Source organism: Dichotomopilus funicola (genome assembly GCF_033296635.1).
Source record: "Dichotomopilus funicola strain CBS 141.50 unplaced genomic scaffold C8A04scaffold_70, whole genome shotgun sequence".
NCBI classification, from domain to species: domain Eukaryota; kingdom Fungi; phylum Ascomycota; class Sordariomycetes; order Sordariales; family Chaetomiaceae; genus Dichotomopilus; species Dichotomopilus funicola.
The window spans coordinates 91274-114441 of NW_026944091.1; the positions used below are offsets into that span (position 1 = coordinate 91274).

Genomic DNA, 23168 nt, shown 5'->3' on the forward strand with positions numbered 1-23168 from the left:
CATCAGAAGACGCTGATGTAGTTGCCGATGCGTTCTTTCTGGTTCTGTGCTATGCACTCAGCAATCCAGGTGATGTTGCGGATTTCCTGTGGAGAGTTAGAAGGTGGGCAAAAGATGCGAAAACAGAAGCCATAATAACTAAGGAACTTACCTGTTCCCGCAACTTGACCCAGGCGTAGACAATTGCAAACGTAAATTGCCGCGTAAACGCGCTCTTTGCAATCTCCATCTCCTTCTGGTAGAACATGTCTTCTAGACTCCGGCTCTCGGACCCAGAGCCGCCGGCCATGTTGCCCGGTCCACCGGGACCACCACCCAACCCAGCTGCCTCGAAGAAGGACTTATAGTCGGACACGCCCTCAACAGCCAACCGTACGCCTTCAAAGTCATCGGCCCGCGACAACATCAGTGTACCCTCGGGGTACAGGAGACCGAAACTCGGGTACAACTTCTTGCGGTCGGCCTTGGACAACTCGGTGCCGAACGAGTTGAGCGTGATGTTGATGGCACGGCGGTCGGCCTCAAACTCAAGCAGTTCTGACATGACCTCGGCTGTCGGGGTGCCGGCCATGTCCGGGTGGGAGTTGACAAACTCGTAGAAGTCCTCGAGGTAGTTCTTGTAGAGCGTGTTGCGCACAATCTCGATGTTGAGCTCGTCCAGGTCCTGATGGCTGAGGCTGCCCTTGAAGTACGGTGCCAGCGGGGTCTCGATCAACACGCTGTTGTACAACTCCTCGATATTTGTCGCCACACAGAGGACCGGCATCGTCTCGAACCAGCCCAAAGGATGGCAGCGATCCAGCAGCTCGCGCGTGTCGCGTTCGTGAAGGGTGCCTGTGATGAGCAGCGCCACGTTATCGATCATGTAGCCGTAGGTAACGTAGTCCATGAACTTGGCGAGCGAGCCGACGGCGTTGGCGCGGACATAGCGAAACTCGGAGACGAGCTTGTCGGTGGTCTTAGAAGCGAGGCTGGAGGTGGAGGGGTTGGGTGGAAGAGTTGAGAGGAAGTCGCCGTACGCGGGACCGAGCTGGAGTTTGAGGTCTGCATCAACGTCAGCATACTTCAAAAGATTCTCGACACAAGAAGAGACCCAAGTTTTACCGTCAATCGTCTCGCATTGTGTCATGTTGGTGTAGTTGGTACCCGTGAGCAGTCCATTGCGGTAACCGCGGACGATGCCCTCGATGTAGCTGCGCAGCGGGCGACGTTAGCAAGGGAATCCATCATGATGCCCACCATTTAGGACTCAACCTACCCATTATTGACGTTAAATAGAAGACCCTCCATCTTGCGCTGTCGTTCACTTGAGAGTTGGAGATGACAACTTTGACCGGCCGCTGTTGGAGCTTGAAGATGCGGCCCAGGGCGGCGTTGGATGGCTGGTCATGCTGGTTGGCCGGCAGACTGGACCGTGCATACGCAAGTCTCCGAGGCGCCAAGACTTGGGGGACTTGGTCGCTGTAAGGTTCTTGGCGCAATTGCCTGCCGCTGCATTTGGAGCCAGGAAGCTTGGACCATTTCCGCCCCACCTAGAACTCTAAACCGGTGGTAAAAAATTGTTCTGTTCGCTTTGAACTTTTTTTCTGCGTGAAGCCTCCAGAAAAAGTGCAAGCACAGCCGCAGTCTGCCGCTTTCCCACACTTCCACCAACAACAGAAAGTGCGGCCGGTGACCCCATCAACACTCCGTCACCATGCCTCTCTTTATTCTTGCCGAGACCAGTGCCGGGTAAGTGCTCCCGGCTCAATTGGAGGATTGGGGGAACGCCTCTCGCGCGGTTCCATGGGCGCCGCGGCTCGCATCGAGGTGTCGTGCTTGCCAATTGATGTACGATTCTAATGCACCATCACAGTTACGGTCTGTTCAAGGCTGCCGACAAAAAGCTGCTCGACTCGGACAATCTATCCGATCGTCTTTCGACCGTTGACAAGATCGTCAAGGAGTAAGTTGATGATGTCCCACGCGACTGCCAATTGGCACATAGAAATACCGATTTTTTCGGGACCAGTGTATTAATACGATCTTCCGCAGGATCAAATACAAGGAGTTTGCGAAGTTTGACAGCGCGGCGACCGCGCTCGAGGAAATCGCTGGTGTCATTGAGGGCAAGGTCACGCCGAAGCTGGCCGGTCTGCTCAATGAGTTCAAAGACGAGAAGAAGGTCACTCTGGCCGTGGCTGAGAGCAAACTCGGCAGCTCGATCGTCAAGCTCCCCGAGTTGAACATCAAGCCCATCTCCGATTCATCGACCAACGACCTTTTCCGTGCCATTCGCCAGCATCTGCCCGAGCTCATCCCAGGCATGCTCCCAGAGAACTTCCAGGAGATGGCTCTGGGCTTGTCGCACTCGCTCTCGCGCCACAGGCTGAAGTTCTCCCCAGACAAGGTGGACGTTATGATCGTACATGCTGTGTCTCTGCTTGATGATTTGGACAAGGAGCTGAACACGTACGCTATGCGTGTGAAGGAGTGGTACGGATGGCACTTCCCGGAACTGGCGAAGATCCTACCGGACAACCTCTCGTACGCCAAGGTCATTGTCACTCTCGGCATGCGTTCTAATGCTACCGATGCCGACCTCTCAGAGATCTTGCCCCATGAGATTGAGACTGCCGTGAAGGCTGCCGCGGATATCAGCATGGGTACCGAAATCACCGAGGAAGATCTCGAGAACATCAAACTGCTTGCCGAGCAGGTCATCAGCTACTCCGAGTACAGGAAACAGCTTTCCGAGTACCTTGAGAACCGCATGAAGGCCATTTCGCCCAACATGACGGAGCTCGTTGGCGCGCTCGTCGGTGCCCGTCTCATCGCGCACGCCGGTTCTCTTATCAGCCTCGCCAAGAACCCCGGTTCCACCATCCAAATTCTTGGTGCTGAGAAGGCTCTCTTCCGTGCCCTCAAGACGAAGCACGCGACCCCCAAGTACGGTCTCATTTACCATGCTTCGCTGGTTGGCCAGGCCTCCGGCGCGAACAAGGGCAAGATGGCCCGTCAACTCGCCTCCAAGGTGGCTCTTGGTGTCCGCACCGATGCTCTGGCCGAGTTTGAGGATGACGCGGATGACGAGACCCGCGCCAACCTTGGTATCCGCTCTAGGGCCAAGCTTGAGAACAACCTGCGGTTGTTGGAAGGCAAGCCACTATCGAAGGGCGTCAACGTTGACCCCAACGGTATGGCATTAGGTGCTCCCTCCAAGTGGGATATCAAGGAGGCTCGCAAGTACAACATCGATGCCGACGGCCTTGCTGCTGATGCGGAGGCTCCTAAGCGGCCTCTCATCGAGGAGGTCGACGAGGAAATGGCCGAGCTCGATGTTGGGGAGGACTCTGACGAGGAAATGGAGGAAGCCCCCAGCAAAAAGGACAAGAAGGATAAGAAGGACAAAAAGGAGAAGAAGGACAAGAAGTCCAAGAAGTCCAAGGATGCCGAAGCGCCCGCGCCCGTCGAGATTACCGAGAAGGACTACGAGCGTCTGGCGAAGGAGATTGGCATCTCCGTGTCCAAGTTTGCGCGTAAGTTCGAGAAGGGCCAGATCAAGGTCAATGCCGATGGGTCAGTCGAGGTTCTTAGCAAGAAGGACGCCAAGGCCGCCGACGAGGATGCCGACGTCGAAACGCCAGTGAAGCCCAAGAGCTCCAAGCGCAAGCATGACGCCGAGCAGGAGACCCCAGTCAAGGAGGACAAGCCGAAGAAGAAGAAGAAGAAGTCGAGCAAAGAGTAGGCGGTCGCCCTCTTTTCCGATGGATTCATCATCTCTTTTGCATGCTTCTCTGTATGATACACCTTCTGGAGTCCCGGTTGGCGATTTTTGGCGTTTGGATGGGTCAGAGAACGGCGTTTTGGGCGGGTTAGTTGTCTGATTGCATGCCTCACCCTAGCTGGTGCGGGATCAAGGGAAGGACGGAAGCTGGTTGTGATGCTGCAACACCAGCTCTTCGATGGGCCGATCCCTAAGCTGGACGGCGTACCTTCGATTAAAATTTGAATTCCATCTATTTAATTCGCTTTGCTGTTCCCGCTGCGCTCAATTTGATCCGTGATTCTTGTTGATACATGTGGCTAAGCTTTCGTCCCGTTTCCCTGCCATTGCCCCACTAAAATTCCGTCGACTTGCCTTTTGCCAAACTGCTGCAGCCAACTTCCCTCGCTGCTTCTTCCCCCCGAAACACCGCCATTTCGACGACACATCATGCCAGCCTCTCCACGCAGACGATCGCGGTCGCGGTCACCGCCACGACGACAAAAAGCTGGTGGCGGCTTCAAATGGAAGGAGAAACGCTCGACCGAAACAGACGACAGACGCGACGACGATCGTCTCCAGCGCGGGTATCGCGATCGCTCTCCCAGGCGAGATCGTGACCGTGACCGCGATCGTGACTACGGAAACAGAGACCGGGGCGGGAACCGCGACCGGTCACCGCCGAGACGAGAACGGAGTCGGGATAGAGACGGGGAAGACCGATACCGTCGCAGTGATCGAGACAGGGATAGGGATGGGCGAAGGGATCGGGAGAGAGACAAGGAGAGGGAACGAGAGAAGTCTCCGTACAGCCAGCGACGTGACCGTGACCGCGACCGGGAACGCTCCCCTCGAGGTGACAAGAAACCGAAAAAGGACAAACCGACCCCCTCAACCACCACCACCAGCGGCGGCGCCGGCGGTCCGCCGCAAAGGCCACCGCCGGTAGCGAGCACAGGCGGCGAGGAAATGATTTTGGTCACGGTCAACGATCGGCTCGGGACCAAGGCACAGATCCCGGCGTTTCCTAGCGACACGGTGGGGCAGTTCAAGATTATGGTGGCGATGCGCGTGGGACGGGAGCCGCACGAGATTATGCTCAAGAGGCAGGGGGAGAGGCCGTTTAAGGATATGATTTCGTTGGGGGACTATGGCGTTTCGAATGGGGTGCAGTTGGATTTGGAGGTTGATACTGGGGATTAAGGAGATGGTATGGAAAGCTATTTTGGTAGGGGTAGGAGAAGAATATGGATTGGCTTGGCCGCTCTTGTGTATTTTATGGCGTTACGGGCATCATACTTTTTCTCCCCATCATTTCGTCGTCGTCGACGGATCCGTAGACAGAATATGCCACAGTAACGGCACCCTTTAGCAAGGCAATGAGGCCCGCCAAAGCAAGTGTGGACCATTGCGATATATCGAACCCCGTGAGCACGACACCTGCCAAATCCAACCAGTAATCCCGGTTGCCGGGATCGTTCGTTTGCTAATTATTTCCTATTCTTTTATCTTGAAAAAATGACCAGACTCAAGCCAGAGCAGCTTTGAGCAGGAAGCTCGAGGAACCCAAGCGACGGCAAGTGCTCCGATTGGCCAGTTGCCGATAAGGCGATCGGAGACCAAAAAGTTGGCTTATCAGCCGTCCGCTTCCCCAGAAATGCTTTGAACTTCCTCAGAACATGGGCCAGAGCCAGCGGGAAGTCAATTTGACGGAACTGCCAACTCACGAACTGAGCCCGGGCCAACTATCATTATTTTCTCAAAATGTCCGGAACAGTTCTCAGCACCCTTTGCAGTATCTGCCACGCCCAGCCGCCGAAATACAGATGTCCGCGGTGCAGCGCGCGCACTTGCTCGGTGCCCTGTATTCAGAAACACAAGGCACGCGCCGACTGCGATGGTCAACGCAACCCGCGCGCATTTATGCCCCTGAAGCAATTGAAGACCGCGTCCGGGGTTGACCACGATTACAACTTCCTCACATCCATCGAGCGCGCCCGCGAACGAGCCGAAAAGGACATCGTTGAAGCCCGCCGGCTGCTTAGTGAGAAAGAGCTGCGACCGCAAAACGAAGAGAAGGTTTTTCAGAAGGTGTGGCACCGCGATGAGCTGCATCATGTTCCCGTTCAACATCAATCCTACAAGAAGCATGGCAAGCCCCAGGAGGGGTTAACATTCATCGATGGCTTCGACAAGCATGTCCGTCGACGGCTCCGGTTCCTCGACATCGAGGCCACCACGATGCCCAAGGGTATGGCACGGCAAAAGGAGAACGCAACGGCATGGAATCGCCGCACACAATCCATCAATTGGCAAGTTGAATGGCTAGTCTATCACGTATCCGAGTTGGGTCTGGCGATTGCGCCACCAAACGACCAAGACCCCCTTCGCATCCTCCACAAAACCCTCGAAGGCAAACCTCTTCACTCCGGGCTCGCTTCCACCTTAGATTGGCACCGCGGCCAGCTCGACCGACAAACCCGTACTCAAACCGCCGCGGAAAACGGGCACGACGCCGAAGCCGAAATCGAAGCCGACGACGGCGCGCCGCCCAGCTCAAAGAAGCGCAAACTCAACCCTCCCAACAAGAGCAGCACTGAATCCAAGCCCCGGCCCTCCACGCAAGACCCTTGGACCGGCACATGGCCTGCGGCGCCCTACACAACCCAATACCCCCATACCAGCGCGTGGACCCAAACGACCACCCTCCCACACGCCGACACAACGTTGGAGGAAACCCTCGTGCGATGGGAATTCTACATGCTCAGTGCCCACACCAGCAACGACTCCGCGCCCGCAAAGTCAAGAACAAAGAAAGTCATACCCCTCGCTTCAACCGAAACTCTCACCAGCGCACTCACCGGTCGCACCATCATCGAGTTCCCTACCATCATAGCCGTCCCTCACGGCTGGGGTGTGCCAGCGGGATATACCGTTGGTTCAACCGAGAGAAGGGCGCCGCGGGTTGGAAATACAATGCTAGAAGAGGAGGGCAACAGGATGTCTACCGGGCGCGGTGACAATAGCAAGAAGCGGACGTTTGAATCGCGGTTCGAGGGCAGCAGGCGCGGCGGCTCTTCGCGTGGCGGCGGAATGGGTTATGGGAGGGGTGGGAAACGGTTCAAGCCTAATGATGGTGGAAGGCCACAAGTACCGCGTGACGAGGATCAATCCGACGCTGAAGAAGGCGAAATCGGCAGCGACGATGATGATGATGAAGAGACTGGAGTGGGGAACGCGGACGCAGTGCTGACCGAGGGGGGCCCGGTTCTACCGCCGATGATGGATGTGGATTGGGATGTGAGAAGTCGAAATATTATGCTGGCGAAAGAAGTTGGATATGGCGGAGGAGGTAGTTTTTCCTTGGGGAGTGAGGCGGACCGGAGCAGCATGACGCTGGGGAGGGAGGTTGGATATGGTGGAGGAAGTGTTTTTGCCTTGGGGAGTGAGGCGGACCGGAGTAGTATGACGTTTGGTCGGGAAGAGGAGGAGCAGGAGGATGGGGAGGTGAAGGAGGAGGGTGGGATGGAGAGAGCGCGGGGGCTGGTGGATTATGGGTCGTCGGATGAGTCGGATTGAGGGGGGGTGTTGAAGTGTGATTTGTGAGAGCAAGATGATCTGGTCTGTGGTATTGAAGGATACCGTGGGGCGTGTGGGATGTCTGATGCAATATGTAATGTTAAGTTAGGTTTCGAGATAATCGGCTAAGCCTGGCAATATCACGTCGATCCGCCCAAAGGACATACAAGAACATTTTGACGCTATATGGTATGCCCACTGCTGTCTAACTTCGGCGAGACTCTTCGCTTCGCTTCTCCCGCTTGCCAACCACTGAGTTGGGAATTACTCGGTTCGAGGTGTCTTATCATTTCCGCTCCAAAATAAATCAAGGTTTCATCCTTCACATTCGGGTTCAGGGTACGGTATGCTCAATAGTTCACATGGCGCCACAGAAAGCTAAAATACTTCTGATATCTGTGTAATCCCCGAGCCCCTTGAGGCACCTAAAAAAAGTCTGCACGGCCTGAACGCCAAAGTGGCGTTCACCACAGACCCTCAATGAGAACCGAGGCTGTTTGATCAAGTGGTTAAACAAACAGAAGCTGGGTTTGTTGAATTTTCCTCAAATGCTGTGGTGTGGCTGTCTACGGAAAACCACGGATGCAGTGGCAAACTTTATTTCAGCGCAAACCCAAGCGAAACGCTGTTTATTTTAGTCAAATTATTGCCCAGTCTCGGCAGCCCGGTGTGTTAGCTTCGCTTGCTTCGGTGGTTTCCAGCCGAGAGAAATAAAACTCCACCTCCCGTTGGGCTAATATAATGTGATTCGAGTCCACATCCACATGTCAGTGTCAATGATGTTTGCCAAGTCTCGAGTCGTGCCAAATGTTCGGCTCGGGCTGCTTGGGCTGGATGGTTCGAATGGAGGAAACGGGGACAGATGGTAATGGAAATGTCCACTTGTTGACATCGGGCCGAAGGTGAAGGTGCCTTGGCGTGGGTGGAAAACCCGGAAGGAGACCGCTGGTTCCGCTACCTACTGATGCGTGGGTTCGTGGATCTCTTTGCGCTTGGTGTTTGGTGGTTGGAGTGGTCCCCGGTTGTACTCCCAAGATTCATTCACATGGAACGTTTTCTTTTCCATGACGACAGCATACACTAACGGGGGCAATTCTCAATCGCATGTGGTTAGTCAATGCCAATCCAGCTTTAATATCCTTTGTGGAGGAAATTTTCTCTCCCAATCACACGAAAAACTCGATCGTTCTTGCGCGTATCAGGCGAATCAATGGATCGTCCTCTGACATGTGAAAGTCTCGAGGGTGAGCCCTGTTACGAGGGGTCACATCAAAAGCGGGGCATAACGGAAACGACATCCGTGAGTGGGGTGGTGCCGCAGCAAACATTCAGCTGTCTTTTCTTGGGAGTTCGATAGGCCCTCTGCGAAGAAGTCAATGAAGACGAGAGAAGAACAAAGAGACGGAAGCTTCTCGAGGAAGAGGGGGGCTGTTTCCCTCCTGCGCATGCCCGCTCAGACTCATGACCGATAACGGGCTCTGCCGGATACAGTGCCCGGGCATGTGCATCAAGGATGCCATTGGTGATAACATCTCCTCGGATAATGGCGCCAGAGGGCGGTCCAGAATGCCGGTCCATCTAAAAAGCGGCTCCTAAAGATTGACAAGTGATAACAACCGTTTTGGCTGCAGCTGCAGCAGCAACCCCACCGTTATGCGGAACCTCCTCATCTGTGCTCATGGTGATGCCACCGTGCCTTGGCATATCTGAGAGAATAAAACGGCCGAGTTTCCATCTCTGGCACCTAGTTATTTTGACTTGGACCGGTCAGACGGCCGGAGGAGTGTCCGGGCACCGCGCCTTGGGCGAGTGTGACATGAGGCCACCACCTCGAGGGCTAGAACAAAGGAAGGCGGTTCGTTCATGCACAAGCCGGCGCAATAATCAATATACTATATATTTCTGCTTCGATTCGATTGGAGAATTCGAGTTCGTAAACCTGCATGGGGATCTCAAAAGAACCAAAATGCCGGGAGGTAAAGTCGGAAAGTTTGAATCGGAGGGAAAGGGCATGGATCACAGTGGGGGTAGGTACACTCTGGAGCATGATTTCCATTCACATGTCAAAAAGAAAGAACGAGATAAGCCCTGCACACTGAGAGCTGCAGGGGCGAAGCGACCGTTATGAGTGGCTGCCCGTTGAGTGACGCACCCCACCTGCGAACGCAGCATGCGCAGCAAGAGCTTCGCATGGCGATAAAAGTAACGGCAGCACAGGGGGGGTTCAAGGGGCCCTGGTTGGTTCTCATGGCATTTGACAGGAAATCGGGGGAGGCGAGACGGGCGCTAGTATGGAGTGAAAAAAAAAAGAGCAAGGGAGAGAGAAAAGCACATGAAGGAATCCGGCATGGCGAGGTGTGGCGTTGCTCTTGCTGGGTCTTTGCAACGGCCCGGGGAGCTTGAGCAGTGGTTTCTCCCTTAAAGGACAATCCCGCCGCTGCTTCGTCATCTCGCACACCATCCTCCCCCTCCTCCTTCTTGTTCCTTTTTTGGTTGAGCTTTTGCAAAGCAACCATCCATCTTGGAGCTACACTCTCAATCCGCTATCCCACACAATCACAGCCCTGCCTAAGCTTCAGCTTCCCAGCTCTCTACAATCCAACCAGGTACTTACAGCACCCTCCCGTTTGCTCCCCCCACTCGCACACGGTCTTCTCTGCTCTCCGTCCGCAGAACACTTATCTCGGCCCCGTTTTACAAGCTGCGCACAAACTCCCACTAACACAACGTCACACCAGATCCAACAACTAAGCCATGGCCGAACCCAAGACTGTGCTCAACGGCGACCAGCCCGAGTCCAACACCCTCCGCGTACGTTTCGTCCCCATACGGATTACATCTTATCTATCCTCCCCTACCCTTATCAGCCACCACCATACTAACATACAACACCACACCACAGCACCTCCTCACCATCCCCGCCGTGCAAGACAGCGTGCGGGTCTTCAGCAGCCACCCAGTCGGCAAGGTCTCAATCCAACTAACCAGCTCCGCCTACCAATATGTCGGCGCACCCGTGCTCAACCTCTTCAGCAAGCCGCTGGCATACGTAGCTCCCTACGCAAAGCGCGCCGACGACTTCGGCGTGCAGACGCTCGCCAAAGTAGAAGAGAAGTACCCCGTCGTCAAGAAGTCCTCTCCAGAGCTCTACCAAGACGCCCGCGACGCGGCGCTCGCGCCGGTCAAGCACGTCTCGGAGGTCTATCAGGGCGCGTACCAGCGTACTGGTGGGAACCATACCATTGCCAGCGGCAAGGCGGCCGCGAAGACGGCGGTGGTGGTGTCCCTGGAGGGGGGCATTTATGTGGTGCGTGAGGCGCTGAGGTTGGGCGAGTCGTTCCGGGTGATTAAGTCGATCCAGGGGCTTGTGGACCAGCTGGAGGAGGCGGTTAAGCGTCAGAATGGGGATGCTGAGGCTGGTCCGGCTGGCCCGGCTGTTGTGGTTAATGGCCCGAGGGATGGGGCTGACCCTAAGGAGGTAAGCGTTTGAACCCGTGGGAGGAACTTGAGAGTTTCTGAGGGTTGGAGCGCGGGTTCGTTCCTCAAGAGAGGGAAGGGTGGATGAAGCCGGGCTTGGCAGGTGGTTAGCTGGTGTACATCAGCGGGGAGGCAGGACGACGGAAGTCCTGTCCTCCTTTTTCACAATTCGTGGGGTTCTAGTGTTATGATGCTGCCCTCTGGAGGATTAATTTTCTTTACTTATTCTTTTGTCTGGTCAGGCAAAAACAGGGATAGACTATTGGTGGTAAACGGCGGCTTCAGTGGGGGGTATCATTTTGTATGGTAATTGAGAGCTCAAAATCTCAAAATCGGAGAATGGAGTTAATCTGGTTACGAATTGTATGTTCTCGGAATGCGTGGGTGCTAAGGGGGGTTGTGTGATGTCGCAAGTAAAGCGGTGAAGGAGAGGTGATTAGAAGGTGAAAGTGAAAGATAAGAACTCTGGTGCGGAAGAATTTCCAGTCTCCTAATCTCTTTGAAGTTTTTTTGTTAGCAATGAAGCTGTGCGAGTATACTGTACTGTATCCGTACGAAGTCAACTATCGCAAAGATTGACAGAGGATGCGTGAAGCGCCAAGAACACACCCCAGCTTTCAATCGCGATCAACCAAGCATGAATCAGCGGGTCTGGGCGTCCGTCATCAGTGCCCCACATTTTCCAATCCATGACAGGCCCTTATGTCAGCATTTCACGTTCGCTGAGTGGCTAGTTGCCCCTCCTAGCCCACCCAAAATCCTCTCGGCAAGCCCTCCTTAGCTGAGCCTTAGTCAAGGAAGTTTCGGGAAGCCGAAACAACCGGGCGGGCAAGGCGGGTTGGTGATGGTTTAGAAAGCGGGGGGGTGGCTCTTTGTCGTCGGTTAGAAATACAAGTACAGGAAGTATCCTGCATCGAGGCGAGGGATAGGTTGGTTCGCTTTTGCTTGAGTCTTTTGGTTTTTTTTTTTTTTTTGGGTATATAAGGTGCGATCCTGTCCGGCCAATTCGATGAAGACCTTTTTGAGAAACATCACCATTGTTTTATCAGTTGCTGTGGGAATATTCTCTATTTTGGCGCTGCTCTTGACGAAAGAAGATCTTTCTCTTTTGACGAGTGCTACGAACTCGGTACTTGAAAAAATCTTGACGACTACTACAACGAGAACAACGACAAACGCCAACATAAACACCAACATAAACACCAACACAAACACGGACACAAACATCATCCCAGAAAACATCATGCCCGCCACCACCACCACCACCGCCCGGCTCATCCCCCGGCTCATCCGGCAAACCTTCCTGGCCGTCGAGCAAGCCGAAGGTGCCGGCGCGCGCGTCCGCCGCTCCATCGGCAACGCCAAACTCCGCAACTTCTCCCCCTTCCTCATGCTCGACCACTTCACCTCCTCCGCCGGCGGCTTTCCCGACCACCCCCACCGCGGCCAGGAAACCATCACCTACCTGATCGACGGCGCCATCGACCACGAGGACTTTGCGGGCAACCGCGGCCGTTTGGGTGCCGGCGACCTGCAGTTCATGACGGCCGGCCGCGGGATTGTCCATGCCGAGATGCCGGTGCATGGTGAGGATGGGAAGCCGAATGTCGGGTTGCAGTTGTGGGTGGATTTGCCCAAGAAGTTGAAGGCGTGTGAGCCGCGGTATCGCGATCTGCGCGCGGAGGAGATCCCCATTGCGGAGGCGGATGAGGGGAAGGTGAAGATCAAGGTTATTAGCGGCCAGAGTCAGGGGGTGGACTCGGTAAGGGATCTGGCGTACACACCCGTGTGGTTGTTGGATATCGAGATCCAGCCTGGCGGCAAGATTGTGCAGCCGCTGCCGGAGGGGTGGAATGCGTTTGCGTATGTGCTGGAGGGGGAGGTGTTGATTGGGGAGGAAGGGAACCAGAGGCCTGTGGGGCAGTTCCATAACGCGGTGTTTGAGGGTGAGGGCCAGGCGGTGTATGCGGCGGTGGATAAGGGGGCGGAGAGGAGTGCGCGGTTTGTGTTGGTCGCGGGCACGCCGTTGGATCAGAAGATTGTGCAGTATGGGCCGTTTGTGTTGACGAGCCAGGAGGAGGTGTATCAGGCGTTTATGGACTACCAGACGCACTCGAATGGGTTTGAGAGGGCGGCCGGATGGGAGAGTGAGATTGGGAAGAGGATTTAGTTTAGATACCAATGATTTCTTTTTGTACCTGTACGTGCTGTTCCCTGTTCTGCTGTGTGGCTTTCTGCCACTGTGATTTTGAGGCGTACCTTGGTATTAGTAAAATGAGTTGAAGAACAATCAATCTTTATTATCAATCTGAGTTCTATCCTACACAATCTATCCTACACGTTCCCGCGTCTCATCATCCTCCAACATCACACAACACCCCTTCAGCCCCCTAAACAACCTCCCTCCCTACCGTCCTCTCCCTCTTCACAATCTCCGCCAACTTCTCCTCACCAACCTTTCCCCCCTCAACAACAACCACCCTCCTCCTCGGACTCGCCTTCATCCACAACCCCTCCCTTCTCGCAATCCCCTCGTCAACCTCCTTCTCCGGCTGCACAATTAAAATCCCAGGTTCCCTCCAATCCTCCTCATCATTCCCCCCCATCCCACCACACCTCTCAAACCTCTCAAAACTCGACTCACCAACCCTCTCACCCCTCTCCAAACTCAACCCACACCCCTTCCCCAACCTCTTCTCAGCGGGAATCGTCCCCGCCCGTCGTCTCTCAACCCCCTCTAGCGTCGTCATCTCGATGTCGGAGGGGCCTTCGCGGTCGGCGGCGGCTTGTTCGGCGCTGAGGAGGGCGATGTATTTGCCCCAGCGGGCGCGGTTGTGGGTGCGTTGGGGGTCAGAGGGGGAGCAGCCGGGGGGGTGGTGGTGACGGCCGAAGAGGCGGCGGAAGATGTTGCGTTTGCGTTTACGGGGCGGAGAGGAGGGGGTGTCTGGGACGGGGTGGTTGTTGGGGTTGGTGTCTTTGGTGTTGGTGTTGGGTCCCATGGTTGAGCGTGTCTCTTTGCTAGTCATCTCCTTCTTCTCCTTCTCACTCCGCTCCTTTTCCCCCCTCTCATACTCCTCATCCCCATCATCATCCGCAATCTTGAACGCATCCATTTCATACGCCCACCCATCGCCGATCCACGCCCACGGACGGGCTGCAGACCCCGGTGATGGTGACGGTGGACGACGCATACCGAGACCGAGACCGAGGCCGAGAGACGGAGGGGGTAGGGGCGTGAAGGGGGTCTGGGTCTGGTCCTGGGTCTGGGCTTTGATCATGGTGACTGGGTTGGACCGGGGATGGAGGAGAGACCGGGTGCCGAGACACATTTGGCGGTTGAGGGTGATTTCGTGTGTGCCGGGGATGGGGAGTAGGGGTGAGAGGAGGTAGGCTGTTGTTGGGCGTGGCATGGAGGTTTGTAGACGGGGTTGTATTCCTGTTTCCTGTGGTTGAGGCTGGGCGCGTGATCAACTTGAGATTAAGGAATGGGGTAAGTGAGAAATTGGATGTGGTATAGTCGAGACTATGAACGGGTAATGGTGGGAAGAGGCACATTGATTTATACATCTGGGGTGGATGGACTTCATGTTGGCTGATTACACCTGCTGGAAACCTAATCGATGGTGGCTGTGGGTAGAGAAATGCGAGAAGCCCGAGTCTTTTGATGGAACTGGTTGGAAAAGGCTTGTCAAGTTCGCCGAGAATGAAAATGTAAGGTTCGCGGGTATCAAGATATGAAAGACATGCGAACGCCTGGACCAGTTGTGTCAGATTATGCAGCAGAATCTCAAATCTGGCCGATTTGATACTGAACCTTTTGAGAGACAAGCCACACTGGGAAAGTGGTCGTCTGCCGGAAGCCCTTTGACGGTTTGGACGGTACCTGTCGACACTCTTGTGAGGTACATGCACACATAACGTACACGCACGATGACGCATGAGACGCATGAGGGTATGACCCCGAATGGCAGCGAGAACGAACAACTTTCCAATTACTATCCAAAACCCTTCATGGTGGACCGCCCGCGACCTTGTTGTATATCGGCGGGTTCCGTTCCCCATCACACACTCTCCCACTACCGTCATACGGTGTCTGCCGCGTCTCGTCCTTACTCCACGTCGCCGCAATAGCCGGCAGGATGCCCAGTCCCCCAGCACCGACCAATTTCAGGTTCGGCGCCGGGATGGGCAGTCGCACCGATGGGTCGTCGTTCAGCAAGCCCGGGTATGAGACCGAATTGTTGATGGCCAAAAGATTCTCCGGGTCCTTGTTGCCTGTGTACCCCACGCGGTCCGCAACAAACTTGAATACGTTCGCGCCGACGTCATACCGGCCGAGGTTGTGCAGCCCCCAGTTCGCCTGCAGCGTCGACAGCATGCTGTAGTGGGTGTAGAGGGTGTTGTCCTTGGTGCCCTTGAGGGCCGGGGGGATGGCGCTGCCGAGGAGCAGGGTGACGATGTGGTTCGGCTTGTCGTAGGACTCGGACTCGTCGTAGGTGAGCGCGATCAGGGTGCGTTCGTCGAAGGCTTTGTCGGCGAGCAGCGGCTGGAGGAACTTGTGCGACCATTTCGTTGCGAAGTCGAGGGTGGTGTTGTGGCCGTCGTTCATCATGTTGGGCGTCATGAAGACGTATTGCGGTACCTCCTTGGCGGCGAATGCGCGCTGGAAAACGTTGAAGGAGTCGAGCCGGAGCAGACGCTCGCCGTTGTTGGTGATGCTGTCGTAGGTCACGAAGGGACTGCGCAAAGGTTAGCACTGGTCCGCTCATCCATCCACTGACCACTACTCCCAAACCACTGGCACATACTTGTGTTTCCTGACATAGTCCCATCCGTCGGTCCCCGTCGATCCATCACTATGATTGCCCATGTAGCCCGGGCTAGGTATGTCCTCGAAGAAGCCGGCCCATGATATGCCCTTGTCCTCTAGCAGGTCGACGAGGGTCGTGACATTTTCGGGTAGGCGGACCCAGTCGTCGTGGTTCAGGCCAAAATACTCGCCGGCGATGGCGGCGAGGTAGTTTGGCTGGCTCGGGTGGGTTTGGGCGTAGTACCGGGTCAGTAGGATGCCGTGCCTTTTCAGGTCGGCGATGCTGTTGTCGATTGAGACGTCGGCATAGTCCTGGGTGTTGTAAGATTAGCGGGAATTGCAAACGAAAGAAACGTGATGGAATGGAACGAATTGAGGTAGCTCTACGACTTCGGGTTTATTGAGGGCTCAACAATTCATCAATGGACATACCCGATTCTCCAGCCAAATGGTGATAAAACGGTCAAACACCTTGCCCGGCACCACGCCCTGCGCAGACACAAGCCCAAGGGCAATGCAGGCCCATCCCAGGAGGCCGATCACAAGACGCTGCATGATGTCGTCCGTTCATGGCATCCCGTGGTCGAGGCCGTCGTCGAAGGGGATGATGGGATGAATGGGAGTCCGACGTTGAGATGCCAAGCTGCAGCGAACAGGGTGCATTGCTGTCCTGTGTGACGCCCGCGGGGCTACTTGGACCCTGTCATTGCAGAAGCGCTGATCGGGATTTTATTGGGGAACCGCGCATCTTTTGTTGAAGCAAAAGATCGAGAATCCGGTGTAGAATCAGACCTTGTGGAACCGGAACACATGTCGATTCCAGTTTCTGCCAGCGAAGAGTTAATTCATCTACCTCGATACCTGAAAACTACATGTGAGATATCGGGACAAACAAAGACAGCAACTTCCAACTTCGACTTGAGATTCAGGGTTAGGGTTAGACACCGACGCACTGACAACTGCCCCTCTTGATGCACTTGCCTTGAGTGACCTGAGTCCGACTCAAAAGTGTCAATTTTTCTCAAATCTCCATCGTCTTGGACTTACATGCCTTTTTTTCCTCTTTCAATTCTTAAGAGAGGAAAAATGAGCCAACTTCGAAGCATTCGGCGCAGAAGCTCGCTCCTACCTCGGCGATGTCGGATTTAGCCAGACTCTCTTACCCCCAGCGTGTCCAGGATCCTCGGCCATTGCTCGGAGCTCCGACCAAGTCATGACACAGAAAAACCCACGACCAGAATTTTACAGGATGTTCGACGGATGCCTTGACTCCTGGGATAACCGCTGGGACAATCCGAAGACCGGCGGGTAGGTCGTCGTCTCTCCAGGTTTATATTCCTGACGATTCATTTGTCATCGACTTGCGACGCCCGATGGTAAGGTGCTGCTACGTCCTGTTGCTGGGAGGAAGAGTCATCGGCCAACCGTCTCAAACACTTGGATGACACCAGCTTTCCACGTGAACAGGCTTTCTCATTGCTTGTTTTCTGTGAGGTACTTTGTACATCTGCCGCCGGCAACGGATTTTTTTTTATCTGATCGATTGATATAATCCCTTGGCTCCGGCTCTTGGGCCCCGCTGGACCCCAACTTTCGTCTCACCTACTAAAATATACGCTCGCGCGCTTCATACCTTGGCCCTTGCTTGCCACACTACACATACACCACACGCATGTGGCGTGTTTGTTAGTCCCGACGCCCAGCCCGATAGCTCCGCTGAGACAATGTCGGAGCCGAGTGAGCGCAGCGAGAGTCCCACGGGGTCGGATTCGCATCTGGACACCCTCGACGACCAACACGACGACAAGGACGGCCGGCCGCCTCCGCGCAAGCGCCAGCGCGTGCGTCTGTCATGCCTCGAATGCCGGCGCCGGAAGCTGTCGTGCGACCGCGAGTTTCCCTGCTCGCGCTGCCTGCAGTCTGGCACACCCGAGCGCTGCGAGTATGAGACCCGGCCCGGCCTAGCCCCGCCGAACAAGCTCGGCCTGCCGCCGACCGCGCTGGCCGGGATCGACTCCCGGCTTTCTCTTCCGAGCACCGGCGGGGAGTCCCCTTACTTCCGTAAAGATGTCCGCGAGTCGGATCGCATCCGCCGACTCGAGCTCGAGGTCGCTCAGCTGAAGAACCTGCTGGTGAAGCAAGTGTCGCTCGATGGCAGCACCGTCCAGGACCGGTCGCCCCCGGACCATCCCAAGTCGGACGCCGAACCGGAGGCGGAGATTGAAATCCCACCCTTTCTGCAGACCCAGCAGACCGGTGCCGACCGGGAGGAGCTCCGCTTCTTTCGGGGTAAGGAGTTCAAGACTCGTTATTTTGGCCCACACAGTGCATTCCTGGCCTTTCAAGAAGTGAGTTATTCCCGCCGGTCTCCCTTGTACCTACGTACAGTAACTACTATCATTGAAGATCCCCGGCCCCACTAACATTTGTCTCTAGCTCACCGGGCTATGTCCCTTTATGAAAGAGACCTCGGAGGAATGGCTCCGGCCCCTCCACATCCACCGGACCAAGGACCGTCGCAAAGGCGCCGAGGACCGGGAACGCAGGTTCCGTGAGCCGGACCTGTCCCTGGAGTCTTTGCTCCCGCCCAAAGAGGAGACGGATCACCTGGTCAAGATCTACCTGGACCAATTTGAGCAAGTTCACCGCATCGTCCACATCCCCAGCTTCCGAAGGGACTACGCCAAGTTCTGGCTCCCGTCTGAGACGCGCAACGCGGCCTTCACGGCGCTCGTCCTGGCTATCATGGGCATCTCGAGCTGTCTGGCAGCCCAGCTGCCGCACAAGTTCGAGAAGATGGTTTCTCACTCGCACGCCAACGCTCTCCGCTGGGTCGAGGCCGTCGACGAGTGGCAAGAACAGCAGAGCCAAAAGCACCGCCGTCTGATCCACTACCAGATCGCCTGCCTCATCTACCTGGCCAAGCGGGTCAACACCATGAAGAAGAAGCGGTTCTGGCGCAACGCCGGGTCGATGACGCAGGACGCCGTCTCGGTCGGCCTGCACCGTGAACCCAGCCATATGTGCGACAAGATCTCGCCGTTCAACCAGGAGATGCGGCGGCGCATCTGGGCTACCATCCAGAGCTACGATCTCCAGGCGTCGTTCGACCACGGCCTGCCCTCGATTCTCTGTTCATTGCACTACGACGTCAACCCACCCCGTAATATTGACGACGACGAGTTCGACGAAGACGTCAAGGAGCTTCCCCCGTCTCGCCCCTCAACCGAGTACACCTTTTCGTCCTACCAACACATCAGCCGCCATAGTCTGCCACTCCGCCTAGAACTCAGCCGGGTGTTGACGGGACCGCCAGAAGACCTCGACTACGACCGCGTGATCCGCTACACCAACGAGATCAACCAGGAGATCGACTCCCTCCCCTCCTGGGACGTGGGCGACTCTTCGGCTTCCTCCCAGGACACGGTGCTCAAGAAGCCCCTGCTCGCCTACACCCTCCTGCACATCCAACTCCGGCAGTACATCATCCCGCTTCACCAGCCGTTCCTCCGCCTGCGCAAGGCCAACTCCAAGTACCAATACTCGGAAATCATCTATTACAACGCGGCGCGCGACATGGTCCTCCTCAACGACCGGCTCGCCCAGCAGGGGATCCGCACCCTCAACTTCCTGCGCGAAGACAGCCTGACGCTCGCCATCAACCTCAGCAGTGTCACCATGCTGCAGCCGCGCGGCAGCACCAACATGATCATGATCAACTCCCAGCACACCCTGCAGCTGCTCGAGCGCTGCCTCGCCATGAAGGAAGACCGCATCCTCCGCTGCGGGAACAACGAGCCGTGGGGGTACAGCATCATGTGTGCCGCGTTCGGGCTGCTCGAAGCGCATCTGGGGACCAAGACCCCCGAGGCTGCGAAGGCGGCGAGCGCGGAGCGGTTCGTCCATTTGCATTGGAAGTTACTGGCTGGGCAGGATCCGCCGATGGGGAGTCAGCAGAGTTCTGCGGGGGGCAATCCAGGTGCTCCGGGACCGTGTTGTGGTACGGCGCCAAGTTCGTCGAACCCGGCTGCGAGTGCAAGCGGGAGTGCGAACGCAAACGCAGGACCGGGAGGTACAGCTGCTGGCGCTGGGAGCGGAGCAGGAGGGCCGGGGGACCAAGGACGGGTCATCCCCGGCACGCCGTTTGCGACGGGGATGGGGGCGTATGCTGCGGGTGTACCGCCGTCGTCGGCAGAAGCGTTTATCCGGTCAAAGGTGAGTACCCTCTCCGGATTCAAAAGAAGATGCGTCAATCGCTAATACACCCCAGTCCGTCACCCCCTTTGCGCCGTCGTCCTCGCAGCAGGGCGGCCAGATCGAGGTCCCCGGTACTCCATGGTGGCTTCCCAACACGGCGGACCAGAACGCCATACCACAGGTAACTTGACACCCGTCCGTGATGTGATTACTTGTACTGACAATCACACCAGATGCCGCCTCTAAACGCAGACTTTTACAACCTTGAGACGCTGGGGTTCAACTTGAATGAGCTTTGGGGGAGTGGGACGTTTGATTGGGATGCTATGATGTCGTAGTCCAAACGACATTTTATCATAAAATGGGGGAAGGGATAACAGGTTAGGAGTAATGGCGATTGATGTCGATATGGTTCGCTGCTTATGGCGCTTGGTTAAGCAGGAAAGCGGGAAAGCGGGCGTAAAAAGATATGTTATGTTATGTACAAAGAGTTAATTATACCCATCCTCACTCGGCCTATGTTTGTATGGCTTGGAATAAAAGGAGAGAAAGATAATGAGAAAGGAAATGAAAAAAAAGGAATTGAAACGGAAGAGAGAGAACATGTGAATTGGTTAAGGTGTGTTGGACATGCCTTCTCATGATTCCGGGCATGATTCTAAATCTGTCACGCCGCCCATTAGCTATTGTAGGTGTTCGGAGGAAGTCGGTTCCTTCTCAAACACGACGCAGTGAGATGTTTCATCTCACAGTTCACTCTAACGATGTCTTCTGTGGTGTGTTCGTGAACCCACGAAAAGTATCCGGTTGTAAAACTAGGTAGTGTCCCGATTCTCTCCGGGCTAGATACATCTACAAGAAAAGCTTAATATAGACCTGCATTGTCCATCCAGGCATTCGGTGTTGAGTGACTTGATGGCTTTTCTCAGGCTCAGTCTCTTGGAGACAGCGAGACCGAGGGCGGTTTATTTCATAGGACGAATACTGTCAGCGGCATCACCCACCGGAACCCACTGGGTGAGCTCCCTGTAACTAACGCTGGCGGCTGGGCCGGCTGCGATGGGTGGGAGCCACACCCCTGTTCTTGCTGCCTAAGCTCTTACGGTAAGGTAGCTGTGGTTGCCAAGCTTCGGAGCCAAGTTTCAGGCGACAGTGGTTGTTTAAAAAGACCGGGCCTCACATGTCAACTTTATTGACACGTCTTCATCGGGCCATCATTCATCAGGTCATTTGCAAAGGAGATTCTCACTCTAAGGTGGTTTGCAGCTCACAAACGGAGTATCGTGGGAATTGGCACGGCTGTCTATCACATCCGCCAGCATTTTCGCATCACATCGCATCGCAACATAAATAAACTGTGGCAGTTGATCATCAACAAACGCGACTTTGCAGCAGCATCATCATCATCATCATCATCATCATCATCAAAACAAACCTCACCAACAACAACCTTCACCGCCAAAAAAACAAAACCAAAACTACCACCCACCATGGCCAACCCCCGCGCACCAAAGCCCACCAAACCAACCAAAGGAGAAGAAAACCCCCCCTCCATCAAAGTAACCACCTACCGCCCCCCCGACAACCCCGCCGAAGCCCTCACCTTCCTCGCCGCCCTCCTCTACTTCCTCTCCCTCGCCTTCATCCACCTGCCCCCCCACCTCCTCAGCACCCCCACCAGCCCCCTCGGCCGCATCATCGAAAGCACCCTTCACTTCCCCGGCGGCGTGGCGACCTACACGTGGCTGGTGAATGTGATTGCGATTCCCGTGGTGGCGATCCATGTGGGCGAGACGTATTGGATGGAGAGGACGAGGCTGAGGAAGTTTGGGGTGAGGAGGGGGAGTGCGGTGTGGTGGGCGTGGGTGGGGAGTGTTTTTGTGGAAGGGGGGATGGCGTTTTGGAGGTTTGATCGGGTTGTGCAGGGGTTGGGGGGGAAGAAGGGGTTGTAATTATTCTTTGGGAGAGAGGAGGGTGGGAGAGGATGGATGTTGGGTTTGGATAAAGGGGGCTGAGAGAAAGGGGGTTGAGGATGAGGATAGACGGTTAGGTTGGTGTTGGGATTGTGGGGGATATCTCCTGTCTGGTATCTGCTAGGCTTGGACTCTCTACTCGTTGTTATGAAGGCCAAGGCTCAATGGCTTTCGGTTGTATCACCAGATTATACACTACTTGGCTGTCCTTGATTCTCCGCTCTGATGTTTGAACCGTCGGTCATGCGCTGCTAGGTCTGGGTCCCGACGACAGCAAATACACAACGGAGACATATCCAGCCTCAAAGCCCAGTGACTCGTACTAAGATTGATTTGAGTTCACAGCGCCAGATCTGAGACACAGTACTCTGTCCAGCTACACCTCGACGTGTCTAATTCGGGAACTTGTATGACGCCAAAACATGTCATTGAAGACAGAACGTCACGGTGGGACACGTTAGATAGTGTCACTCGCCACGCACATGAGCAGTGAGTCTCCGGGCCCGTCGAGACATCTAGAAGTATCATGTTTTGTCTCTATGATAGTTGCTCAGGTCTTATCAGCTTGTACGCAGAACCTCACCTCATAGTCGCCATATGATGCTCGGATCTGGTGGCAAAGTTTGTTCTTACAATAAGATGACATCTTGAGATAATTCGCAAGCAAGTTAGTTTGACATCATGTAGTGCTGAACCTGGTGACTCAAATATATAATGTCAACATACACCCGGGGGTTTTAGCTGAATCTATAGACCTGCCTAGCATGTTACTGTCATCATGACAACTAACAGCTAGAAGGTCCCATGAACAATAGTTTCTTTCACATTCTGCCATTCCACAGCCCAGTCATTACCCCGTCACATAATGCAACGATCTCTAGAAACCCGGAGGAAAGAATTATGTAGATTAGATGTATCATGCACCGCGTGAACCATCAACGTGTACACTGACTGGGGGATCTGAATGATCTATGTTCTAGAGCAGCCGAGTAGTGACTCAGCCTCGTTATCGAACAGCCATGTATGATAAAGAGCGTACGCTAGCGTTGGCTATTCTATAGAAGTAATTATATGCACCTACGTCAGTCAACTTCCTGATAAACCCCCTGATAAACCTCCGAGTAACCACACTTATAAAACATCACCTTAAAGTAACTCTCTCAACTCAAAGGGACCACAGTGCACACCTCACTTCTAGATCCTGCAATACACTTCTGCAATTGTGATACTCATATGACGTGCTTAACCTCCCTTCAACACCACCAATACATACATGTAGATGCCCCAAATATCCATGCCATACCACCTCATGGTGGCTTCCTCGGTCTCAATTGTCCCGCCGTTGTAATGAACACTCGATCCCTCCCCCGTAAGGACTGGCTATCTG

General features: G+C 55.1%; 10 protein-coding genes across 10 annotated transcripts; 7 read left to right on the forward strand and 3 right to left on the reverse strand.

Annotated features, from left to right (window-relative positions):
* Positions 1-2: 2 nt before the first annotated feature.
* Positions 3-1290, reverse strand: C8A04DRAFT_14641 (vacuolar ATP synthase; the record flags this gene model as incomplete). The annotated part of the gene is made up of 4 exons (XM_062778177.1): positions 3-86; positions 152-1044; positions 1105-1193; positions 1259-1290. The coding sequence occupies 4 exons, from the start codon at positions 1288-1290 to the stop codon at positions 3-5; spliced, it is 1098 nt and encodes a 365-aa protein (XP_062634166.1).
* Positions 1291-1696: 406 nt separating this feature from the next.
* Positions 1697-3727, forward strand: C8A04DRAFT_31667 (uncharacterized protein; the record flags this gene model as incomplete). The annotated part of the gene is made up of 3 exons (XM_062781828.1): positions 1697-1731; positions 1856-1945; positions 2035-3727. 3 exons carry the CDS (start codon positions 1697-1699, stop codon positions 3725-3727), a joined length of 1818 nt encoding a protein of 605 aa, XP_062634167.1.
* A 468-nt stretch (positions 3728-4195) lies between these two features.
* On the forward strand, positions 4196-4948 carry C8A04DRAFT_31668 (ubiquitin-related domain-containing protein; the record flags this gene model as incomplete). The annotated part of the gene is made up of 1 exon (XM_062781829.1): positions 4196-4948. One exon carries the CDS (start codon positions 4196-4198, stop codon positions 4946-4948), a length of 753 nt encoding a protein of 250 aa, XP_062634168.1.
* Positions 4949-5509: 561 nt separating this feature from the next.
* On the forward strand, positions 5510-7324 carry C8A04DRAFT_14623 (uncharacterized protein; the record flags this gene model as incomplete). Its single annotated transcript, XM_062778170.1, has 2 exons — positions 5510-7045; positions 7121-7324. 2 exons carry the CDS (start codon positions 5510-5512, stop codon positions 7322-7324), a joined length of 1740 nt encoding a protein of 579 aa, XP_062634169.1.
* A 2754-nt stretch (positions 7325-10078) lies between these two features.
* C8A04DRAFT_31670 (uncharacterized protein) lies at positions 10079-10814 on the forward strand (the record flags this gene model as incomplete). The annotated part of the gene is made up of 2 exons (XM_062781830.1): positions 10079-10135; positions 10227-10814. 2 exons carry the CDS (start codon positions 10079-10081, stop codon positions 10812-10814), a joined length of 645 nt encoding a protein of 214 aa, XP_062634170.1.
* A 996-nt stretch (positions 10815-11810) lies between these two features.
* Positions 11811-12971, forward strand: C8A04DRAFT_39623 (RmlC-like cupin domain-containing protein; the record flags this gene model as incomplete). Its single annotated transcript, XM_062784654.1, has 1 exon — positions 11811-12971. One exon carries the CDS (start codon positions 11811-11813, stop codon positions 12969-12971), a length of 1161 nt encoding a protein of 386 aa, XP_062634171.1.
* Positions 12972-13191: 220 nt separating this feature from the next.
* Positions 13192-14211, reverse strand: C8A04DRAFT_31672 (uncharacterized protein; the record flags this gene model as incomplete). The annotated part of the gene is made up of 1 exon (XM_062781831.1): positions 13192-14211. One exon carries the CDS (start codon positions 14209-14211, stop codon positions 13192-13194), a length of 1020 nt encoding a protein of 339 aa, XP_062634172.1.
* A 599-nt stretch (positions 14212-14810) lies between these two features.
* C8A04DRAFT_39624 (phosphoesterase family-domain-containing protein) lies at positions 14811-16166 on the reverse strand (the record flags this gene model as incomplete). Its single annotated transcript, XM_062784655.1, has 3 exons — positions 14811-15540; positions 15610-15923; positions 16044-16166. The coding sequence occupies 3 exons, from the start codon at positions 16164-16166 to the stop codon at positions 14811-14813; spliced, it is 1167 nt and encodes a 388-aa protein (XP_062634173.1).
* A 1169-nt stretch (positions 16167-17335) lies between these two features.
* On the forward strand, positions 17336-20146 carry C8A04DRAFT_31674 (uncharacterized protein; the record flags this gene model as incomplete). Its single annotated transcript, XM_062781832.1, has 4 exons — positions 17336-17959; positions 18048-19826; positions 19882-19989; positions 20042-20146. 4 exons carry the CDS (start codon positions 17336-17338, stop codon positions 20144-20146), a joined length of 2616 nt encoding a protein of 871 aa, XP_062634174.1.
* A 1152-nt stretch (positions 20147-21298) lies between these two features.
* C8A04DRAFT_31675 (uncharacterized protein) lies at positions 21299-21760 on the forward strand (the record flags this gene model as incomplete). The annotated part of the gene is made up of 1 exon (XM_062781833.1): positions 21299-21760. The coding sequence occupies one exon, from the start codon at positions 21299-21301 to the stop codon at positions 21758-21760; it is 462 nt and encodes a 153-aa protein (XP_062634175.1).
* Between the last annotated feature and the right edge of the window lie 1408 nt (positions 21761-23168).